The 22,222-nt window shown below is 44.7% G+C and overlaps 1 protein-coding gene across 1 annotated transcript in view; it reads right to left on the bottom strand.

Moving 5' to 3' along the window:
* Positions 1–6,728: 6,728 nt before the first annotated feature.
* LOC121288495 (transmembrane protein 114) overlaps positions 6,729–22,222 on the bottom strand; it is a 133,722-nt gene continuing 118,228 nt past the window's right edge. The window contains exon 4 of the mRNA XM_041207034.1: positions 6,729–8,366. Coding sequence (XP_041062968.1) covers positions 8,137–8,366 — 230 coding nt within the window. The 3' untranslated portion in view covers positions 6,729–8,136. The remainder of the gene's footprint in view (positions 8,367–22,222) is intronic.

The raw sequence follows: 22,222 nt of genomic DNA, 5'->3' as shown, positions 1-22,222 counted from the left end.
GAATGCCATTTGCATTCATTAACATCTCATGAATGCTCATTAAAACAGCTGCTCACCGGAATCTTGCCAGGCCTTCCGATCTTGGCCAGCGGGAAATTACGCTGGCCTCAAATCCGTTTGAAAAGGGGGCATGCACAGGTCGGACCTCAGCTCGCTGGTAATCTCAAGGTGAGTGGAACATAGATCGCCTGCCTGCCATAACACTGCGCTGGTCTTGTTGTAATGAACACCACACTGCTAGCACTGTAGAGATGGTCTGCCCCTGCTCTTTGTCTACATTGTCCCGAGCAACACCACTGTGGTGTGGCACCCTTGCAGACCTCCACTTTCAGAAACTAGCCCTTCAGCCAGGGGTGGGCTGTGAGGCCTGGGTGGAGTTGATGAACACAATGCGGGGGGGAGGCGGCAAAGGGGAAGGAAGGCTGTGGAATGGCAGTGAGGGGGAAGGACGAACATGAGGGGGCCTTCCTGGGGTCACCCTCTAACTTATTGCTGCAGGAGTGACCATGAGTCTGCTTAGAAAGAAAGGAGGAAGACCTCCTTGTGATGAAAGACACTGAAAGCCAATAGCTTAATCAGCACTATTAAGGGGCTACTCAGAACTCAGTGGCTTCACGTCACAGTTGCTGCATCTCTTGGGAATGTAGAAATTGGGAATGCAGGCAATAGTGAAGGAGGTACAGCTGTAACATATATGGCATTCCATCAATGAAGGCCTGTCACCAGTTCACCAAATTTGACACTCCTAATGAGCAAAAGGGCAACCACTTCCAGCAGACACAAGGGAACATCACCACCTGGAAGTTCCCCTCCAAGACACTCACCATCCTGACTTAGAACTATATCGCCGTTCCTTCACTGTCACTGGGTCAAAATCCTGGAACTCCCTCCCTAACAGCACTGTGGACTGCAGTGGCTCAAGAACAGAGCTCACCACCAGCTTCTCAAGGGCAATTAGGGATGGGCAATAAATGCCGGCCTAGCCAGTGACGCCCTCATCCCATAAATGAACATTTTAAAACTGATTGGTCATTAATATGCCACATCAGAGATTGGAATACAGAGCTAGGTTGGGTCACTCAACTCAATTTAACTTTAGCATCCCACACAGGGCTCAAGCTGTTACATATCTGCAATTCCACCTTGCTCACCTTGATGTGTGTGCTAGTGTCTCAGGGACAAGGCAGAATCAGCCACCATGCAAGTAGGGCAGGAAAAACCATGGACCCTTACAGTTTACATATGTTTCATCTCCTGAGCTTCACTTTCTTGCCCCTTGAATCATTAATGTCTTCAATGTTTCTTTTTGAGAGAGAAGACAAAAACACATATGGATCCAGGCTCAATGTTGCCTTTCTCAGGGTCCTAACGCAATGGAAGAGGCAAAGGAGGGAGAGGCGACTCTGCACGCAGCTTCAGCAGGAGGGACATGGTCAAGTGGAGCCACAGCATGAACAGAGGGTCAGGAGGAGAGACCCAGACAATGGGGGTAACTCGTCAAACCTAGAAGAGTCACCTATTTACAAATGAGTGAGAGGCAATGCTGTGCACGTCTGTGCTTGTCCTGAGCTCTGGTACATCACATATGCCACATTCTTCGTGAAGACCTGACGCCACGTGGAGTTGGAGGGTTACCCCTGCCAGTGGCTTTGAAGGTGACTGTAGCACTCAATTTCTTTGCCTCTGGTTCTTCCCAATGATCAACAGGGGACCTGTGTGGCATATCTCAGTCCGCAACACGTCGATGCATAAAGGAGGTCACAGATGCCCTTTACAAGAAGGCCCATCATTATGTCAGGCTTGCTCTGGACGAAGGTAGCCAAGCTACGAGATTCATCTGCTTCACCGCCATCTAATGATGCAAACACTGCTGCGACTGACACGTGGAAATGCCAAGGGATTCCCTCCTCCCGTGCATGTCTTGTCTTCTGCCACTACCACTGAGGAGACACGAATGCCGCTAGAATGTCAATGCTGATGAGCTGCCCTCACTCAGTGGTGTTCCTTGAGGAAGAAGGGTTAGAAATGCTTACATCACACATTCCAATAAAGATTTAAACACATCTCCCTGACATCACGCAAGAGTTGCAGAGACTAGTTCAACTGAGGTAGACATCACAGGAATGTGAATCTCACAGTGAGACACTATCACTGAGTGGGAGCATGGGTAAACCTCGCAATAAGAGGATTCCAAAGTACAAAATCACAACACCTTCTGTTGCCCATGACATTCACATAACCAACAAATGTATCACCAAAGTGCAATTTCTTTACATGTATAGCACACCCATGACCCAAAAGTGACGTCAGTTTTTCTTAGTTATCCTAACTCTACCGCTACGCTTGGGTGCGGCCCCAACATCCACAGCAGAGGTGGAGGCAGCCTGCTGACTTCTACGTCCTGATGTCTGTGATGACCTTGCTGGACATCCTCTGCTGACCCGAGGCCTGAAGGGCCCCGGCCTGATAAGGGTCACCTGCTCAGGGGCAAGAATGCCCTCAGTGGCCTGAGAAGCTGGAGAGGATGGAGTCACAGGCAGAGGGAGCTGTGAGTGGCTGCACACCCTTGAACTGACCTGAGAGGAGGCCCCCCAGGGTGTCCGGCTGATGCTCATCCTCCCTGTGGGTGCCTGAGGGCCCCACCCTGAGCCCTACAAGAGATGGTGCACCTGGAGGGCGGTCAAGGTGCCTCATCTCCATGTTGCCTACACCCTGATGCTGCCCACCAGGGTCTGTGTCCATGGAGTGCAGGGCCGAGTACAAATCCAGCAAAACCTGCTGGACAAGGTCTCCATGGTGGACACCAGCTTTCCCATAGTGACTTCGAGGCACTTGCATGTAGGATCCACGTCATCAGAGTAGAACATGGACGGACTCTGGTCCGCTGAGTGACTGTCGAATCTCTGCCTGATGTTCCACCACCTGTCGATGCATTTCCAGCATTGAGTTGGCGGTCACTTCCAGAGGCTCAGCATCTGACTTGGATTGAGTGGGTGGCTGGTCTCCAGCAGCCCTCCGAGTGCTGATGATCTGGACTGCCCCTGCCTCCAACTGCTGCGGGGCGGTGTCAATGAGGTGTACCCCAGAAACTGAGCCTGAGCCTAAAACATAGCTGTGCCCCATGGGGTGTGAGTCCCTTTGAGCTGGTGGAGAGTGCATGTGAGTGCCGGTACGGTTCTCCCGGAGATTCCTCTTCGGACGTGGCCGGGGGGCTCGGACTGGTGCTGGATGGGCTTGGGAACCTCAATCTGCTGGTGCCCAGAAAATAGAAAATATCGTTTCAGTTGATGAGCATGAGCTATGTAAGACTGCATGTGACTCGCTGTGATTGTTAGGATTTGATGAAGTGATAGAGCTGTGATCCACACTGGGGGTTGGTGGGAGAGGCCGATCTCCCCTTCTCCACAGGAATGATCCCTGTCCTCCCTAGCCAGCTCGGCTGCAGCCTCCTCAAACTCAGATGATATCGGCCATCCCTCCACCGGTCTGCAATCTCTCACGCCTGTTGTGTGTCAGCTTGGCCTGTACGAAGAAGAAAGAAAGGCGTGTGATGAGAAGGGATGGAGCAGAGGTTGGGTGAGATGCACGTCCCTGTGTGTGGTGATCCCACCCCAGAAGGGCCAGAGGATGGAGTGTGAGCAACATGATAGATGGGATGGTGGTGATGTGAAAGCCTCAGTGAGAGAATGAGTGTTGATATGTATCCCCCACTAATGGTTGTGTGAGGTGGCTGAAGAGAGTGGCTGTTTGAGTGCATGATGCCATGATGAGAGTTTGATATTGGAGGGAGCTGAAGGATGACTTACCCTGGCAGAGTGGATGAGATCATTCTTCCTCCTCCTGCACTGGATGGCGTTTCAGGTGCAGGTTCCAGCAGCGCTGAACAGCTCTGCGATGGCCTCCCAGGCAGGAGAGGTGAGGCTGCTGAGCTTCCTGCAGTCATCCCTGGGATACAGGACTTGCCTGTGTGCCTGTACTCCTCTGATCAAGACCTAGGGGGCCTGGTGGGCGAAGCAAGGTGCTGCTTTCTTTTTGAGGCTCTCGGCCTTCTTCTTCTGGCTGCAAGACATGTTCGCAAGACAGGTGGGCTGGAGAGAGTGAGATTATGTGTTGGGCTGACTTTTAAATGTGACGCCCGGACCTTTGACCCCCGCCGCTGACAGCGGGCAGACGAATCAGCTCCCAACCCGCCAGGTGATTCAGCCCAATACTCACTGTACGTAATTAATGACCCTCCAAGCGCAGAATTGGGCCCAAGTTCCCGTTATTCCGGCCAGCGGGGTGGGCACCACCAAAACTACCCATCACCGCATTTAGCCTGATAAATGAAAAATTCCACACATAAAGTGTGGGTGCAGTAAAGATTCACCTACTTCTATACTATTGGTCTCTGGTTGATGAGTAAAAGAGATTTGTAACCTCCTGCTTCTTCCTGATATATCCATCATTTTGATCCCCAGCCTCAGAGCCATGTGTATGAATTGGTGTCATGATCTTAACTTTCTACTGACTGGTATTTCCGTAAAATAAATATTTAATCCTTCAGATGAAACCAAAAGCCAAACACCAAGAGAGTTGAATCTGCATGTTTTGAACCTTGCCTTGATTTCTCTGTCACCATTTTCTTCAATGGATATTGAACAGAAAATTGTGCAAATTTAGCTTCTTGGAGTGGAGCATCGCTTGACAGGTAGCATGCTTTGTAGTCATGGCGATCTCAATTTGCAAATGATTAATTTTAATGTCTGTAAGCTAGTGAGTGCAATGAATTGGACACACTGCCTTCTGCCAGTAATTCTGATATTATGCATAACATTTTATTTTCATTATTTGATTTGCTTCTAAAAGAACTTGAGTGCTGAAACTTTTTAAATATTTAAATTTTTACTTGGTAATACAAAAGTGGCTTATTTAAATCTGTGCTTTTGCCCTGCACCTATTATTTTGCTGAAATGCCAAGATAAATGGTAGCACGTTGTACCATTTGAACTTAAGGAAAGTTTTGAGAGAAAATAATTGCATCAAGTGAAATTGGCATAACCTGACTAACATCAATAATGTTAATTGTGCCTCCCTATTGCTCATGTCAACATCTTGCTATATCATTGATAAGGGATTAAATGCTTTGCTCTGATATATTTTTAGTAATGTCTGAATAGAGTATGTGCACAGTCTGGCTCACAAGATTAAAAACCAACAAGCTGCAGTTCAGTGATAACACCCCACACAGTTACCCACCTCCTGTGTAATTCCATCTTTGCAACTTGCAGGGATATGTGTGAATTGATTTCAGTGGAGCTTCTTTTACTTTTTAATTGTGTCATACCATGAGCAGCATGTTTTTCTTTTGTCTCTCACTCAACCTCAGCAAAATTACTATTCCTATATTTTTAACAATATTGCTATTTATTTTGTATTGATGGTGAGCATTAATTGTAGCCTAACAAACATGACGTAAAGTAGAAATAATTAGGCTATTGCTGGCTAATTTATTGGACATCATCGGACATATCAAAATATCACTCTACCACCACTAGCAATACCATGAATGACAAAGATTGTTTTGATTCCAATAATCAAAAGCTCACTCAATAAATATACCAAGGGACAAGAGAACATTCCTGCCGTATAACTCCCTTTGTGAAGAAAATTGTGTTAATTATTTAGAGTTTTAATTAACAAAAGGTTTTCAAAAAATGGTAATTGTTTAATGTTTTTGCTGAAATTGCGGCCAAAGGAATTTCATACCTGGAGCTTCCACCTAATGTTAGCCCATCTGCAAATTTGCAATGATCTTACAACATGGTTAATATCACTACTTTAGGAATTGAGTTGTGAAGGCCACGCTGTAAACGGGCACCACAATTGCTCCAGCCTGTAGGTTAATATTTCTGAAGGTTTTGACATCCCGAGGGCTGGCTCGCACCCAACCGGATTGGGCATAAAATAGAGCACGATGACCTCGAGCGAGCATCCCGACGTCAGCGCACACTTGCGCAATATTTTGGTTAGCAGGCACGCACAAGAGTCGGCACCATGCCCACCAACAGTTAAGAGGCCTATTAAGGCCACTAATTTATTAATTAAGAGAGATTTTTTGCTACCCGCCCAACGTTAAAGTTGGTGGGTGGATGAATCAGCCAGGCACCCTTTGCATTTTCGAGGAAACCTCATCCATGGGCGGGATGAGGTTGCCAGCATTAATTGTTAAAAAAATGTTCTGACATAATTTTTATTATGTTCATGTTAGTGAGTGCTATGTAGGAAAGATTTTTCAGAATTTCCAAATCTTTATTTTTGATTTAAAAATTCTTCAGCTCCCTGAGGCAGCTCTCTGCCTTCAGGGAGCTTCCATTGCGCGCTCCCCCTTGTTGGTGGGTGTGGTGCCAACTCTTGTGCGCACGCGCCGACCGAAATATCGCGCAAGTGTGCAATGACGTCAGGATGCTCGCTCGAGGTCATCCTGCTCTATTTTACACCCAAATGGGTTGGGTGCGCGCCAGCCCTCACCTCCACAGACTTAATTGGCCAGGCAGCATGAAATCACGGTCGGGGGTTGATCGCGGGTGGAGGACCATTTCCCGGCCATTCCCAGGCCCGCTCACTGCGCCCGCCCGACGCAACGACCCAAAAATCCTGCCCAATAAATTCATAGAAGCTTTTGTTCTTTTGAACTCTGAAACATTAATAACAATTGGAAAAGTATTTATCATCAGCAAGGCAATAGGTGATCACAAAATATTTTTTCTTTAATATTTTGTACATTAGGTGCATTTGTACCAGTTTTAATTACAGTGCTTTAAAGATCAAGTGACAAGGTGGTAACTTCTATGTTCCTGGAAACGTTCAACCAGATAATAGTTATTCTTTTTCTTGCTATTCCCAATCTACCTGCTGTATTTTAAAGGTCAAGTGTTTTAACTTTTTCTTTTGTGGGCTTATTAAAATTTATTTGGGAATTGGCTCATCCAAAGGTTCACCCCGTTAATCCAGTTAGTTGATGAAGCACCCAGGTTAGGTGACCAGCATTTGCTAAGTTTGCCAAGCTCAGCTAGGGCAGAGATGGGGAACTACAGTTGGCCTCAGCTGTATGAGTAAGAGAGCACAAAATCAGCTCAAACTGCCAGTCCTTTTGTTCTTCAGCAAATCCTGCTGCGAATGTAAACGTGCAGACATGCATGCAGTTCAGGGTAGCGGGCTGTTCTTTTGTGGGTGAATAGTCGGGCAATGTTGTCATGGCTCACAAATAAATAATAAATACTTGGGCAAGGTGTTGGACAGTAACAGGTGTGCATGGAACCACCTCTGTGCAAAGCATTAATGCCGTCAGGAAGGGAGAGGAAAAACAATTGCATAATTAAAATATATAAAGTATTAAACCCCTGGCATTTTTACACCACATTATTGCTCATTTTGTGGTACCTTTTAGAATTAATTAGTTGTTTGCCACTAAGGTTCCTGACAGTTTATTCTGCAGTGCTACCACTCATCTGCTTTAAGTCTGTACTCAAAAGGAATGAGCATTCAAAATGGTGGTGCTATAATTGGAACCTACTTTACCAATCTATGTTCTCAATGTGCACAGCTCCCTATAGGACATGTAGCATCATGTGATTAGCCCACTAATCTTTTTGGAAACTGATGTAGTTTATTTAACATTAATCTGTGACATTTGCTGTAACTCTAGATAATAGAAATAAAGTAACACACAAGAAATACATTTGCTCTGCAAAAACGGAAACACTTGCCATTTGACCTGTAATTCTGGGAGCTCTCCCTTCACTGCTATAGTATATTCATACAGTCAACACACACAAATCACCAACAACATTTCTTTGTTACATTTTTCTCTGAAAGTTACATTAGTAAAGATATTTTGATCCTACAAACAATTAAACAACATAAACTAAACAGTGACAAAGAACACTGTTTTCATTAAGTATTTCAGCTACTAATATTTAGTTTCACATTTTCAGCATTGATAGCATCTTAAATAATATTAACTTTATGAGAAATACATATTTGAGCAGTTCCCCAGATTATTGAAATCATTCTATGCTTCTATATCAATGTAATTTACAGAAACCTAACACATCACAGCTCTTGTTGCAATTAAGCTAAGTACATGTTAGCTCTTCATGTTACTTCTTCCTGCCTCCTTTTCATACCTGTCAATTTTGCAGCTAATATGAACGCGACACCTGTAAAGACCTCAGCAATGAAGGAGATCCATGCCAATGCCAAGGACCATCCAAATCTGATGTTAATATCTTCCAGAATCTTCTTTCCAGACAGACAAACAGCTTCTTTAAACGCTGCTGCAGAATATCCGATATATACACTGACCCCGCCAAGTGTTACCAGCGCTGAGTTAAACAGAAGATGGGACTTTAGTTAGTAGATACTGGTATACAGGTCATGTTCTTTCAGACTATTTCATTTCATAGCCATGCTTTTTTTTTCCAATATTAGACATCTAACAGCTAGGAATTTAATGTACTGCTGAATAAGTTAAATAATGTAGCAAGACAAATTATTCTTGTGAATCAATTGCCTGAGAAAGAGAATTCTGTTTGTTGCTAACACAATCACAATATATGTGTTTTTATACACACTGGGGCCCATTTTCATCTTTGGCTTCCATCAGGATGGAAGTGGGCAACATGATTTAGGAGCTCACCCAATGTAACTGGCAAGAAGCCTGAACCCGTCTTCCTAGTTGGCCTCATTACAATATCGGTGAGATGCCTGTTCCGGACAGGTCAGAGGGGGCATTAAAATGGAGGTAGGGGGAGAAAATCCCAGAGAGGCAGGAAAAACGCTTTGTGGTCAGAAGTATTCACACTCCACCTGGCCCGCAAAAATGATTAGCAAAATTATTTATTGAGATGCACCTATTCAAACAGGTAACGTATTGAGCCCTTTTACCATTGGACACACATAGGAAGACAATTTTACAATTGTTAGAAACAGGAGTGGAAAGTAGCTAGCATAACATCAATCTTTAAAAAGGTGCATAGCAACAACCCAGGGAACAACAGCGATGTGAGGATAAAGCATTACAAGGAAGAGGATATAAAACATGTTATGGAAAGAGGGAGTTGGTATGAGATGTAAGGAAAGGAAGTCTCACCTGATAAAGAGATCTTTGAGGAAACATTAGACTTTATTACAAACATATATACATGTGAACATACAAATTAGGAGCAGGAGTAGGCCCCATGAGCCAGCTCCACCATCAATATGATCATGACTGATCTGTTTGTAACCTCAATGCCACATTCCCAGCTATCCCTGACAACCTTTCACCCCCTCATCAAGAATCTATCTAGTTCTGCCTTAAAAATATTTAAAGCTCTGCTTCCACTGCCTTTGTGGAAGAGAGTTCCAAAGACTCACTGCCCTCTGAGAGAAAAAAATTCTCCTCATCTCTGTCTTGATAGGCAGCCCCTTATTTTTAAACAGTGACCCCTAGTCCTAGAGTCTCCCACAAGAGCAGATTCTCTCACAAGATTTGTAAATCAAAATCTGTGGATGTGCTATTTGATACCATGCCAACAAGGTACTATTCATAGTGACTTCTTGCCATTTTGGATATGATGTCAATCACAATCACATTTTGCTTTCTTTGCTTTGTCCCATTTTTAAGCTTGCCTTTTATTCCAACCCTTCCTACTTCGCAGTGTTTTACCTTGTTGGCATGGTATCTGTGCTGGGATCCCTTCAGTTCATAGTAAATGACTTGGAGCTGGAGATAGGAGCTGTCTATAGCAACAGATTAAGCTGGGGACCGTGCAAACAGAGAGGAGCAAATTAATGTAAAGAGGCATGGAGAATTTGAATGTTGAACTGATGAGTCTCAAATGCATTTAACGTGGATAAATTCAAGGTAATGAGATGAGGGTGTTATAGACTTGGGGCAGAATATTACGCTTGGCGGAATATTACGCTCGGCATGTGGGCATGCGCCTGACACGCCTGAGGGTAAAATGATGCATGATGACACCGGGCGTGTGTCCTGATGTCATCGCACATTTACGCGATATTTCAGTCGGCGGGCACGCACCAGAGTTGTCTGCGTACCCACCAATAATTAAGAGGCCTATTAAGGCCATTAACAAGCTAATTAAATTCAAATTTACAATGCCCACACAGGCGAAAAGGCCAAGCGGCCTTTACAATTTTTAGGAAACCTCATCCAAGAGCAAATAAGCATTAAACAAAAACTTTATTATGGAATTAAAAACATGTCACATCTCATGGAACAGAGTCTTTACTAATTTTTTTAAAAAGAGCTTCAATTTCCCTGAAGCAGCTCCGTGCCTCAGGGAGATTGAAGCGCTCTTTCTCGCGCATACACCAACTGCAAGTTAGGCCCGGCTCTCCCTCCTCCCCCTGCCTGCCCAGGCAGTGCTCAGCGCTGCCTCTCGCGATCCACGCAGGGCGGGCCTTAATTGGCTCCCCCGTGTGATATCGCAGTGCGGAGCCGACCGCGGGCAGTAGTCGGCTGCCCGACCAGCCCCACCTGCCCCCACTAAGCACCCCCGCCAAGGGCAAAATCCTGTCCTTGATTTTCTAGACAGGTTTGTTATAAGAAACGGTGAACGTTATTTACAGGGCTTCAGCAGCAGTGATATGCTTCCATCAACGTTGCATTGTTACCGAGGGTTTTGGCCAAAAAGTGGCTTTTCACAAGACTTACCAACTAATCAAAGGTCTTGGACTCTGGGGCGTTGGGTGCCATTAGACTAGGAATTAGGCCATATGTTTTACTGTCACACGTCAATAAGCGGATTGCTTGACTCTTCTCCTCCCCCGAAAAGTCATTGGCCAAAAAGAAGACGCAAGGGGTTCCATGTAATGTGACCAGTCATTGATCAAATGGTTTGCTACGGCCAAACTTTGGCATACTGGAGAGAGATAACTTCGACCAATATGATGAAGGCTGTACTTAGAATGACATGCAACGTACGATTATTTACATCTGCTAATTTCTGCAGCTTTCCTTGGTGTCATCGACTAGTCGTGTTTTGCCTCATCGCCAGTTGTTACGTTCCTTCTATTAGGTTGCTTTGCTCAGCGAACACGATTGCACGCCTGCCTAATGATGAGTGAGTTAGTAATCAAGATGATGCAGGCGAAGAGACCATTTTAAGATGAAGCACATGCTGTTTATTAACATAAGTAATGGAGCATTAACACTAGTGTCTTCTCAAATCAAAATCAAACCCTACTCTAAAACTACTGATTAACAATGTAGCCCGCGCTACACAGCAATCGGGTAATACAATCACGTGGTCAATCTGCTTACATTCTCTTAAAGGTGTATTGCACCTCAGACGACCACAGTCTACCACAGAGTTTAGTCTCATCCTTCATTTTGACTTCACAGTTGGCCAGACCTCTCTCAGGCGAAATCTCAACTTGGTTCAGTTCAGGGGTTGAGCTACTCGTGGCTTCATCACCCACTTGCATTTTGGAAAGTTCCATGACATTTCCTTCTAATGCCTCTTTTGCTTCACTCAGCTGACTCTTCAGCTCTTCTGTCTTCTTCTTGTATCTTTTGGTTTCCTCCTGGAACCTTAAACATTGCTGCGTCTTCTCTGCCAACTCAGTTTGTTCAGAGCGATGTTAAATTCATCCTGCTTCTCTTCATCATTTTCCAGAGGTACAAACTTTGACCTGAGGGATTCTTGAAGTGTGTGAAGGTCTTTCACAGAATCACAGAATCACACAGTGCTTAAGATGCCCTTCGGCCCATCGAGTCTGCACTGACACGTGAGAAACACCTGACCTACCTACCTAATCCCATTTACCAACACTTGGCCCATAGCCTTGAACGTTATGACATGCCAAGTGCTCATCCAGGTACTTTTTAAAGGATGTGAGGCAACCCGCCTCCACCACCCTCCCAGGCAGTGCATTCCAGACCGTCACCACCCTCTGGGTAAAAAGGTTTTTCCTCACATTCCCCCTAAATCTCCTGCCCCTCACCTTGAACTTATGTCCCCTCGTGACTGACCCTTCAACTAAGGGGAACAGCTGCTTCCTATCCACCCTGTCTATGCCCCTCATAATCTTGTACACCTCAATCAGGTCACCCCTCAGTCTTCTCTGCTCCAACGAAAACAACCCAAGTCTATCCAACCTCTCTCTTTCCACAGGATTTCCTTTTCTTTGCGAAGCTTACTTGTTTCATCTTGAATTCTGTAATTCAGCAGAGTCTCCTTGAGCTTCTTCTGCTGTTCTTCCATGCTGCCCTAAGACAGTCTTCATTTCCTCAGGTTGCTGAATGACTACACACTCCTTTTGCATCCTGTTACAGTCCTTTGACTCTCCACACTCTTTCTGAAGTACCTTGCCTTGTTCCTTTTCCAACTCAGGAACTCTTCTATCTTCCTTTTGAAATCTCACTGGCCAATAAAGGGTAATTTCCCTCAATCAATTTTGACCTAGAAGGCTTTGTCCTTTAACTTTCACTACAATCACAGGGAGCTGAGCAGTTTGGTGCTTATAATAAACAGGTACAGTGGTAATAACTTTTAATTGTATGACTTCACCTGTATACGTTTTCAATTCGGCTGAAGTCTGCTCCATATTCAATCGTTGAGTACCCCTGTTTAAATATTTGAATGTGTGCTCCCCCACTACTGTGGTTGATGCACCGGTATCCACATCCATAATTAAAGACTTTCCATTGACCTGAACAGTAACAGTGATTGGCTCTGTTTTCACATTAAATAGGGAATAAACATCAGAATTAGTGGTTTCTGGTTCTTCCACATTATGTATTTCGATCAGTTTACTTTACTGTCTGGGAGTTTGTTTCGATTTTGCTTTATATTGTTTCAGTATGTGCCCTCTTTTATGATAGTAGTGGCACTCCACCTCTTTAAGACGGCAAGTTTCAGAGATATGGGGCAGAATTTTCCAGTCGGCGTGCGGGGCCGGGCCTGACACACTGACGTGTAATATGATGCGTGATGACATCAGGCATGCATCCTGATGTCATCGCGCTCAGTGGCGATGTTTCATTTGGCGGGCGCATGCCAGAGTCAGCTGCACGCCCGCCAATATGTAAACAGCCTATTAAGGCCATTAAGGAACTGATTAAGGTAATTGCGAATGCTGACCGACCAACCTTAAGATTGGCAGGCAGGCGAAAAGGCCAAGCAGCCTTCGCGGGATGAGGTTTCCCAAACCATTTATCAAATAAATAAATAACATTTTCATAAATTTAAAAACATGTCCCAACTCATGTGGCACAGTCACATCAGGGGTCATGTTCAAATAAGTTTTAACACCTTTTATTTAATTATTTTATTATCAATTCAATCTCCCTGAGGCAGCTCCGTGCCTCAGGGAGATTGAAGTGCTCTTTCGTGTGCATGTGCACAAGAGCGCTGGCCCTGACTCTCCCTCCTGCACCCACCCACTCAGCCCACCCACCAGATGAAAAATCGTGCCCATGGTTACTTCCACCTTGATAACAATTCATTTTCAGATTTGCTACTGAGCTGTCTCCTGTATATTTTTTAAATGATCAGGTAGCAAGGACTGTCTCCCGCTTTGCAACTGATTCCCTGGTTTTTGTGCCACGCCCAGAAGTCTGTTCCCACCCCAACTGGAAAACGGCACATTTTGTACACCCTGTAAGGCTTGGGAATCCTGCTCGGCGCTTTCCATTGTAAGCATTATTTCCAATGGTCCTTTAAAATCAATATTTACTTCATCTAATAACCGTTGTTGAATGGCATCATTGTGCACATCGCAGACCAACCAATCCCTTAACATCACTTAGGGTCTCCTCAAAGTCACAATGTTCAGTTAGCTGTTTCAACTTTGCTACGTATGTTGCTGTGGTTCCCTCCGGGGCTCTTACTCTCAAATTAAATTTGAACCTCTGCATGATTACTGAGGGTTTGGGTTGAAAGTGACCCTTTACGAGGCCTACCAATTCACTGAAGGTCTTCGAATCGGGAGCGTTCGAGGCCACCAAGCTCTGGATTATAAATTTTACTCTCACAGACGCTTGGGAGAAATGCTTCCCTTTTTACCTCCACCATTATTTTGTTTGCTTGGAAAAAGAAACCAAGGCATTCAATACATTGACTCCAATTCTCTGTGGATGAGTTGAAGGGTACGATTCTGCCAAAAGGTTGCATACCTGGTGAGTATAGTTTCCCTTTCTTCTGTTTAAAACAAGATAGTTACATTCACTAGATGAGAAACAGCACCGGAACCAATCTATCCTTGTCACCAGTTGTTACAGATTTGATTTTCCAGACAGGTTTCTCATAAGAAACAGTGAACTTTATTTACAGGGCTTCAGCAGCAGTTACATGCTTCCATCAAGTACCACAACTCCATAGACACAAACTCCACCCGTAAGGCTCCCCGCACTTAGGGCTGATTCGCTCACACTGTCACATGATCCTACATAGAATAATAAGTCCTAAAGCTACAGTTATTACATAGGGAATGGAAATATAAATTAAATGGCTCCAGGCTACAGTAAACTGCACAGGACGGGGGACACTGAAGGATGGTACACAGTTCAATGAATCCTAACATCAGTAAGGAGGGCTAAGATCTTGGGAACATGTACTGCGAATGCTGGAAATCTGAAATAGAAACATAGGGCAGAATATTGAGCTCGGAGGGGGGTGGGGGAGTGCACATGCCTGACTCAGTTGAGAGTAAAATGACATGCGATGACCTCAGGCGAGCGTCCTAATGTCATCATGTAGTCCCACGATATTTTGTGCAGTGGGCGCGGGCCGGAGTCAGCAGCACACCCTCCAACAATTAACAGGCCTGTTAAGGCTACTAAAAAGTCATTAAATTCAAATTTACGCTGCCCGTCCAACCTTATGTTTGGTAGGCAGGTGAAAACACCAAGCGGTCTTTGCACTTTTTAGGAAACATCATCCATGGGCATGATGAGGTTTCCTAAAGCAAATAAAAATCGGATAAAAGTTATACATTTGAATTAATAACATGTTCCTGCTCATGTGACAGAGTCACATAAGGTGACATGTTTTATGACATTTTTATTTTCTTCATTAGTTTTTTAAACAGCACTTCATCTCCCTGAGGCAGCTTCGTGTTGCCGCTCGCATTCCACGCTTGGCGGGCTTTAATTGGCCTGCCTGCGTAAAATCGCGATGCGGTGCTGATCGCAGGTGGCGGTCGGCTTCCTGACTGCCCCCACTGATCACCCCCACCAAGGGCAAAATTCTGCCCATAAAATGCTGAAAATACTCAGCAGGTCAGGCAGCAGCTGTGGAGAGAGAAACAGAGTTAACATTTCAGGGTCTGTCAGAACTAGAGAAAGTTGGAGATGTAGCAAGTTTAAGTAATTACAAAGACAATGGAAAAGGGGAGGGAAGGAAAGCCTGTGATAGGATGAAAGGCAGGAGTGATTAAATGACAAAAGGGGGCGGTAATGGGACAAGTAAAGAAACAAAAGCTTGGTCCAGCGGAGGTGTAAATGGCAATAGCAGAAATCATTACCAATAGGTGCTGCCTGAAAAAATGGAAGCAGTGATCTGAAAATGTTAAAATCAGTGTTTAATCTGGGGGCAGGATTTTCGGTACCCCCATCCTGATAGGTGGGCTGGGCAGGAGTGCCAGGAAAATAGCAGCGACCCATGACAGGATGGATCCCCAGTGCATTCCAGCCCCCAAGTAAGTTTCTCAGCAGTGGGACCAGATGCAGATCAGCTGCCCACCTCTGGTTGGAGGAGAGCCAATTTAAATAATGAAGGCCCCTATTCGGAGTGGATTTAGAGGACTTACGAGCATCCAGCTTCATGGAGACAGCCTCCCAGCAACATTCCAACGGGCCATCAGAGCTGGAGGTTCCTTGACCCATTTAGGGGACCACTTGAAAGAAAGGCCACCCCATTAGCCAAACACTCCCCCAAGGGCTTTCCCCTCCATTCCCCAGGTGCTTCCACTCTCATCCATATTTTTAAATTATGCTGACCCTTCCAAGGGTACCTCCATTTTGATGCGCCTTTGTATTCTCCAAGCAGCGTCAGCAGTGCCCATCTCTGCCAATGGAGCTGCCAAGGCTTCAGAGCTGCTCTGATTGGGCCAGCAGCATCTGCATCCCACCTGTTGCCCTTGCAGCTAGCTCAGATATGGCCAGTTAGGAGGCCACCTCTGGGAATATCACTATCAGTCTGGCTCCCAGCAAGTGCAAGCTCGAGTCTCCCATTTGATCCTGACATCAGGGTCCTGAAGCACATGGGAAATCCTGCGCTGGGAGGCTGTAGAGTATCTCATCTAAAGATGAGTTGCTGTTCCTCGAGCTTCCATTGAGCTTTTACAGAATGATATAGGAGGTCAAGGACAGAGTGGGGGCTGGACAGAGAATTGAAATGACAAGATTGGAACATATAGCCAGGGCACAAATCTCAGAACGTGTTAACTGAGTCTGCACCTTACCTTGTTGAAAAGGTTAGCCAGATAGTATTATTCCCATTTGCAGCCGAATTTGCTCCAATTTACTAAGTCCTTATCATACTAATTAATCTCAATTTTGCTCTTAACAATTGATTCTGTTGGTAAGGAATACTAATAGTTCTGTAGTTTCTAGGGGAAATTTGTTATTTTATTGAAAATGAGTATTATTATCTTCACTTGTTTGATATCTAATGGGATCTCTTCAGCTTTCAGCCACGTTCTCAGAATGACTGTTGGCATCTCATGAATCTTGGCCCTAATATTTCTCAGTATACTGGGATAAGTACTATCTGTTCCTAAGGATTGGTTAGTTTTGAGTCCCTTAAGCTGCTCTATATTCTTCTCTATATTCTTGTTGATGAAAAAGAACAAAATTAGTCCAACATGATTGAGGAATATTGCACAATTTTTATAGTAAAATATCTATAATACAATTAGCAATGAGTTAAGATAAAAAATCTTACATATAGGCAGACTTAATGGAACACTTTACAATCATGCCTTTTCCACTATGTCTATCATCATACCAATTGTTTACATTTCGAGGTCTTTATTATACAAATCCCTGATTGACTCCTCCTAGCTTTGTCTCCGGGATAAGTAGCATTGTCTTCCAAGAGCTATCCAGCTGCGATCTGTAAATATTGAACTGGTTGCCTGGTACTTCCTCCAGCTTTCTCTCCCATTCGAAACAACTGGAGTCCAGAGATGGCCTTTCCCCTCTTCTCATTTGTCATCACCTAGTGTTAATGTTGGAATTGTGCCACAATAGAGTACATGCTTTAAGTTGGGCATTAAGACCAGTTGTCCCTAGCTGGGGAAGTATTAAGGCTTCATTACAAGAGTATAAAAAGGTGTTCACACACAGGGTTGGGAGGAATTGGACAAGTCGGCAAATTTTCTCTGCAAGCCTGAAATGAAACCCATCTTCAGGTGCAGGCTGGCTTCAGACTCATTCTTTCCTCAGCATACGATTATTAAAATAAGCGTGGTAGCAGAGGATGAACATTAAACCCTGGTGATTGGTTGCTGAAGAAGAAGTTTTTTGTCTCTATCCTCTGAGGAGGGAGAAAAAAAGAAGCAGACCACTCTTGACGACCTCCATTACAGAATAGCTGAAGGATGATGAAAAATCTCAGGCTTTGACTATCCAAATGTTTTTTTGTTTCAGAGGCAGAGCCACTTCAGCGATGGGAAAATGAAGTCAGGGTATGGACCCAGCCACATTATAAGAAGGATGTGATTACATTGGAGAGGGTGCAGAGGAGATTCACCAGGATGTTGCCTGGGATGAAACATTTAAGTTATGAAGAGAGGTTGGATAGACTTGGGTTGTTTTCATTGGAGCAGTGTAGGCTGAGGGCCATGATTATGAAGATTTTTATCAAGATTATGAGGGGTATGGGCAGGGTGGATAGGGAGCAGCTGTCCCCTTGGTTGAAGGGTCAGTCACAAGGGGACATAAGTTCAAGGTGAGGGTCAGGAGGTTTAGGGGGGATGTGAGGAAAAACTTTTTTACCCAGAGGGTGGTGATGGTCTGGAATGCTCTGCCTGGGAGGGTGATGCAGGAGGGTTGCCTCACATCCTTTAAAAAGTACCTGGATGAACACTTGGCACGTCATAACATTCAAGGCTATAGGCCAAGTGCTGGTAAATGGGATTAGGTAGATAGGTCAGGTGTTTCTCACGTGTTGATGCAGACTCGATGGGCTGAAGAGCCTCTTCTGCACTGTGATTCTGTGATTCTGATTCTGTGATTACCCTGGAGGGAGCAAAGTGAGGCCTTAGTGTTGTCATTTCCAGCAAAAGGTAAGATTAGAAATAAAGTATTTTCAGAATTGGACACAGATGACTTGGATACCAAAGAGGGAGTAACTCTTCTATTACAGTTTTTAGATGAATTTTACAAAAAGGATCATTTGTTGGAAGTATATGAAGTATGCTCAAATTTTGATAGAATTAAGAAAAACAGATGATCAGTCCATTGAGGAGTATGTTATGGACTTTTAGTGGTATAAGAGACTGAAAAAGTTTAACCTTGAAATCTTAGAGTCAATGTTGCCTTTCTAATTGCTGGACAGTGCACGTATTTCTCATATCAATGGAGTAACTCACCATCTGACTCCCCTAAGCCTGTCCACCATCTACAAGGCACGTCGGGAGTGTGATGGAATACTCCCCACTTGCTTGGGTGAGTGTAGTTTCAACAACATTCAAGAAGCTTGACATCATACAGGACAAAGCAGCCTGTTTGATTGGCACCCCATACACAAACATTCACTCCCTCAGAATCACAGAATCACACAGTGCAGAAGAGGCCCTTCGGCCCATCGAGTCTGCGCTGACATGTGAGAAACACCTGACCTACCTACCTAATCCCATTTACCAGCACTTGGCCCATAGCCCTTGAATGTTATGACGCGCTAAGTGCTCATCCAGGTACTTTTTAAAGGATGTGAGGCAACCCGCCTCCACCACCCTCCCAGGCAGCGCATTCCAGACCGTCACCACCCTCTGGGTAAAAAGGTTTTCCTCACATCCCCCCTAAACCTTCTGCACTTCACCTTGAACTTGTGTCCCCTCATGACTGACCATTCAACTAAGAGGAACAGCTGCTCCCTATCCATCCTGTCCATGCCCCTCATAATCTTGTACACCTCGTTCAGGTCACCCTTCAGTCTTCTCTGCTCCAACGAAAACAACCCAAGTCTATCCAACCTCTCTTCATAACTTAAATGTTTCATCCCAGGCAACATTCTGGTGAATCTCCTCTGCACCCCCTCCAGTGCAATCACATCCTTCCTATAATGTGGCGACCAGAACTGCACACAGTACTCCAGCTGTGGCCTCACCAAAGTTCTACACAACTCCAACATGATCTCCCTACTTTTGTAATCTATGCCTCGATTGATAAAGGCAAGTGTCCCATATGCCTTTTTCACCACCCCACTAACATGCCCCTCCACCTTCAGAGATCTATGGACACACACGCCAAGGTCCCTTTGTTCCTCAGAACTTCCTGGTGTCATGCTATTCATTGAATACTTCCTTGTCAAATTACTCCTTCCAAAGTGTATCACCTCACACTTTTTAGGGTTTAAATTCCATCTGTCACTTATCTGCCCATTTGATCATCCCTCTATATCTTCCTGTAGCCCAAGACACTCAACCTCACTGTTATTTATCATCTGCAAACTTACTAATCCTACCCCCCATATAGTCATCTATGTCATTTATATAAATGATGAATAATAGGGGACCCAGCACAGATCCCTGTGGTATACCATTCGACACTGGATTCCAGTCACTTAAGCATCCTTCTGTCATCACTCTCTGTCTCCTACAACTAAGCCAATTTTCAATCCACCTTATCAAATTACCCTGTATCCTATGTGCATTTGCCTTCTTTATAAGTCTCCCATGTGGGACTTTGTCAAAGGCTTTGCTGAAATCCATATAAACTATATCAACTGCACTACCCTCATCTACACACCTGGTCACCTCCTCAAAAAATTTAATCAAATTTGTTAGGTATGACCTCTCTCTGACCAAGCCATGCTGACTATCCCTGATCAAATCTTGCCTCTCCAAGTGGAGATAGATTCTCTCCTTCAGAATTTTCTCCAATAGTTTCCCTACCACAGACACAAGACTCCACCCTCCAGCACCCATGCACAGTGGCAGCAGTGTGTACCATCTACAAGATAGACTGCAGGAACTCATCAAGGCTCCTTGGACAGCAACTTCCAAATCCATGACCATTGCCATCTAGAAGGACAAGGGCAGCAGACACAGTGGGAACACCACCACCTGGAAGTTTCCCTCCAAGCCACTCTCACCATCCTGACTTGAAAATATATCAACATACCTCCACTGTCGCTAGTTCAAAATCCTGGAACTCCCTTCCTAACAGCACTGTGGGTGTATCTACACCACAGGTACTGCAGTGGTTCATCACCTTCTCAAGGGCAATTAGGGATGGGGAAAAATGCTGGCCCAGCCAGCAATGCCCACATCCTGTCAATTAATTTTTAAAAAGACTTTAGGTTTTGACAGGGGTTCAATTTCATGGAAAGGACTTGCACCTAGACCAAATGGCTGCTGCCCTGAAAAAGATTTTGGGAAAGCTGTCATTTCCAGCTGCTTTCCTGTCAAAAACAGACATCTCTGCTGTAAAGCAAAGGTTGGAAGACTCCATGGTTATCGAAGTTCAAGATCACCAAAATATTAGACACAGAATTCAGTACAACAATAGGGTTGTTGTCGGGCAGCCTGAAGGTCACACTTTTAGCCGATTTGAGAATCGAGAAAAAGTGGGTCCAGAGGGGCAATCATAGATGCTTCAACCAAGAAATGCATAGGGAATAATTCATCTGTGTTGTCGGTGTGATTGTAAATATCATTACGCAATGAATTGTTTTCAGCCAAAGAATCATTTTTGAAGTAATGTATAAAACAGATAATTCTGATGCTGAGAATGATGACAGCAACTGCCATGAAAGAATTATGTTGTGTTGGTCACTGGGAATTTGAATCCGGTGAAGAGTGTTTTGGTGGCTGATTCATTCAACTGCGCTGTACTGAATAGTGGTTGCACTTCCACGGTGTTGTGGAGTGGATTGGCTTAATTGCTACATGGAATGTCTCGATGAAGCAGACTGATAGAAGATTAAGGAGTATTGAAGCACTACCTGCTTTAGGTAGGGGATGATAACGCGTTAATGTCTTTCAGAAAAGTAGTCCTCCTGTACAAGATATCAGGGGTCAGTATCTTCATCAGCACTGAAATAATCTCTAGTGAGAGACCTCTATTGTTGAGCAAATCTTTGATTGAAAAAATGGACAGATGAAATTAGACATGGAGAATGACAAAGTAATTGGCCAGTATTTTCCCATCGGCGATTTGGAGGCGGGGCCCGCTCGCCGACGGGAAAATGACATGGGATGACATCAGGAGCAACCCCAACCTGGTCCTTTTAAATTTTTAGGAAGGTGATAGGACAGCGAAATCAGCTGTCCACCCGCCGACCTGTCAATGGCCAACTGAGGCCATTGACAGGATAATTAAGATTGTTAAAGACCCTGCCCATCCAACCTTAAGGCTGGCGGGCAGGCCAGGAGCCCCAGTGGGCTTCTGATAAAACATGAAAACTCATTCACTGGCGGGATGAGGTTTCATGTTTCTTTTTAAAAGCTTTAATAAACTTTATGTGATATTTATTAACAAGTCCCATCTCGTGTGACATTGTCACATGAGGGGGACATGTTAATAATATTTTTATTTTTCTATTTTTTAGGTTTCGTACACTGTCACTAATCTCCCTGAGACAGCAATTAGTCTCAGGGAGCAGTGCGCTCTTTTGTGCGCATGGGTGAAAGAGCGCACTTTGACAGCTGGGGATTCTCCCCCCCCCCCCGCCGCACAGAAAGCGTATAGTGCTTCCTGTCGGGCAGGCCGCTGGGAGGGCCTTAATTGGCCCGCCCACTTAAAATGGCGGTGGGCCCCGTTTCGGCCTGCCTGCCAGCCAAGGGCAAAATTCTGCCCATTGTGTTTTGGGAAAACCATAGATCTGTGTTTTATGCAATCAGGCCATTACTGCCTGCCATTGAGAAGCCAGATATTTCTCGTTGGGGAGTCCAGGCAGTATTGTTAATTTCTGGGGATGAAAGTTTGGTGGACAATGAAAAGATTATCTGGAAGTTGCACAAATTATTTGTACATCCAAAATTCTGGAACAGTCCTGGCAGA

This window comes from Carcharodon carcharias, chromosome 15, assembly GCF_017639515.1.
Source record: "Carcharodon carcharias isolate sCarCar2 chromosome 15, sCarCar2.pri, whole genome shotgun sequence".
Taxonomy (NCBI): domain Eukaryota; kingdom Metazoa; phylum Chordata; class Chondrichthyes; order Lamniformes; family Lamnidae; genus Carcharodon; species Carcharodon carcharias.
The sequence above is the reverse complement of the archived record's forward strand: the minus strand, read 5'-3'. Positions and strand labels throughout refer to the sequence as shown.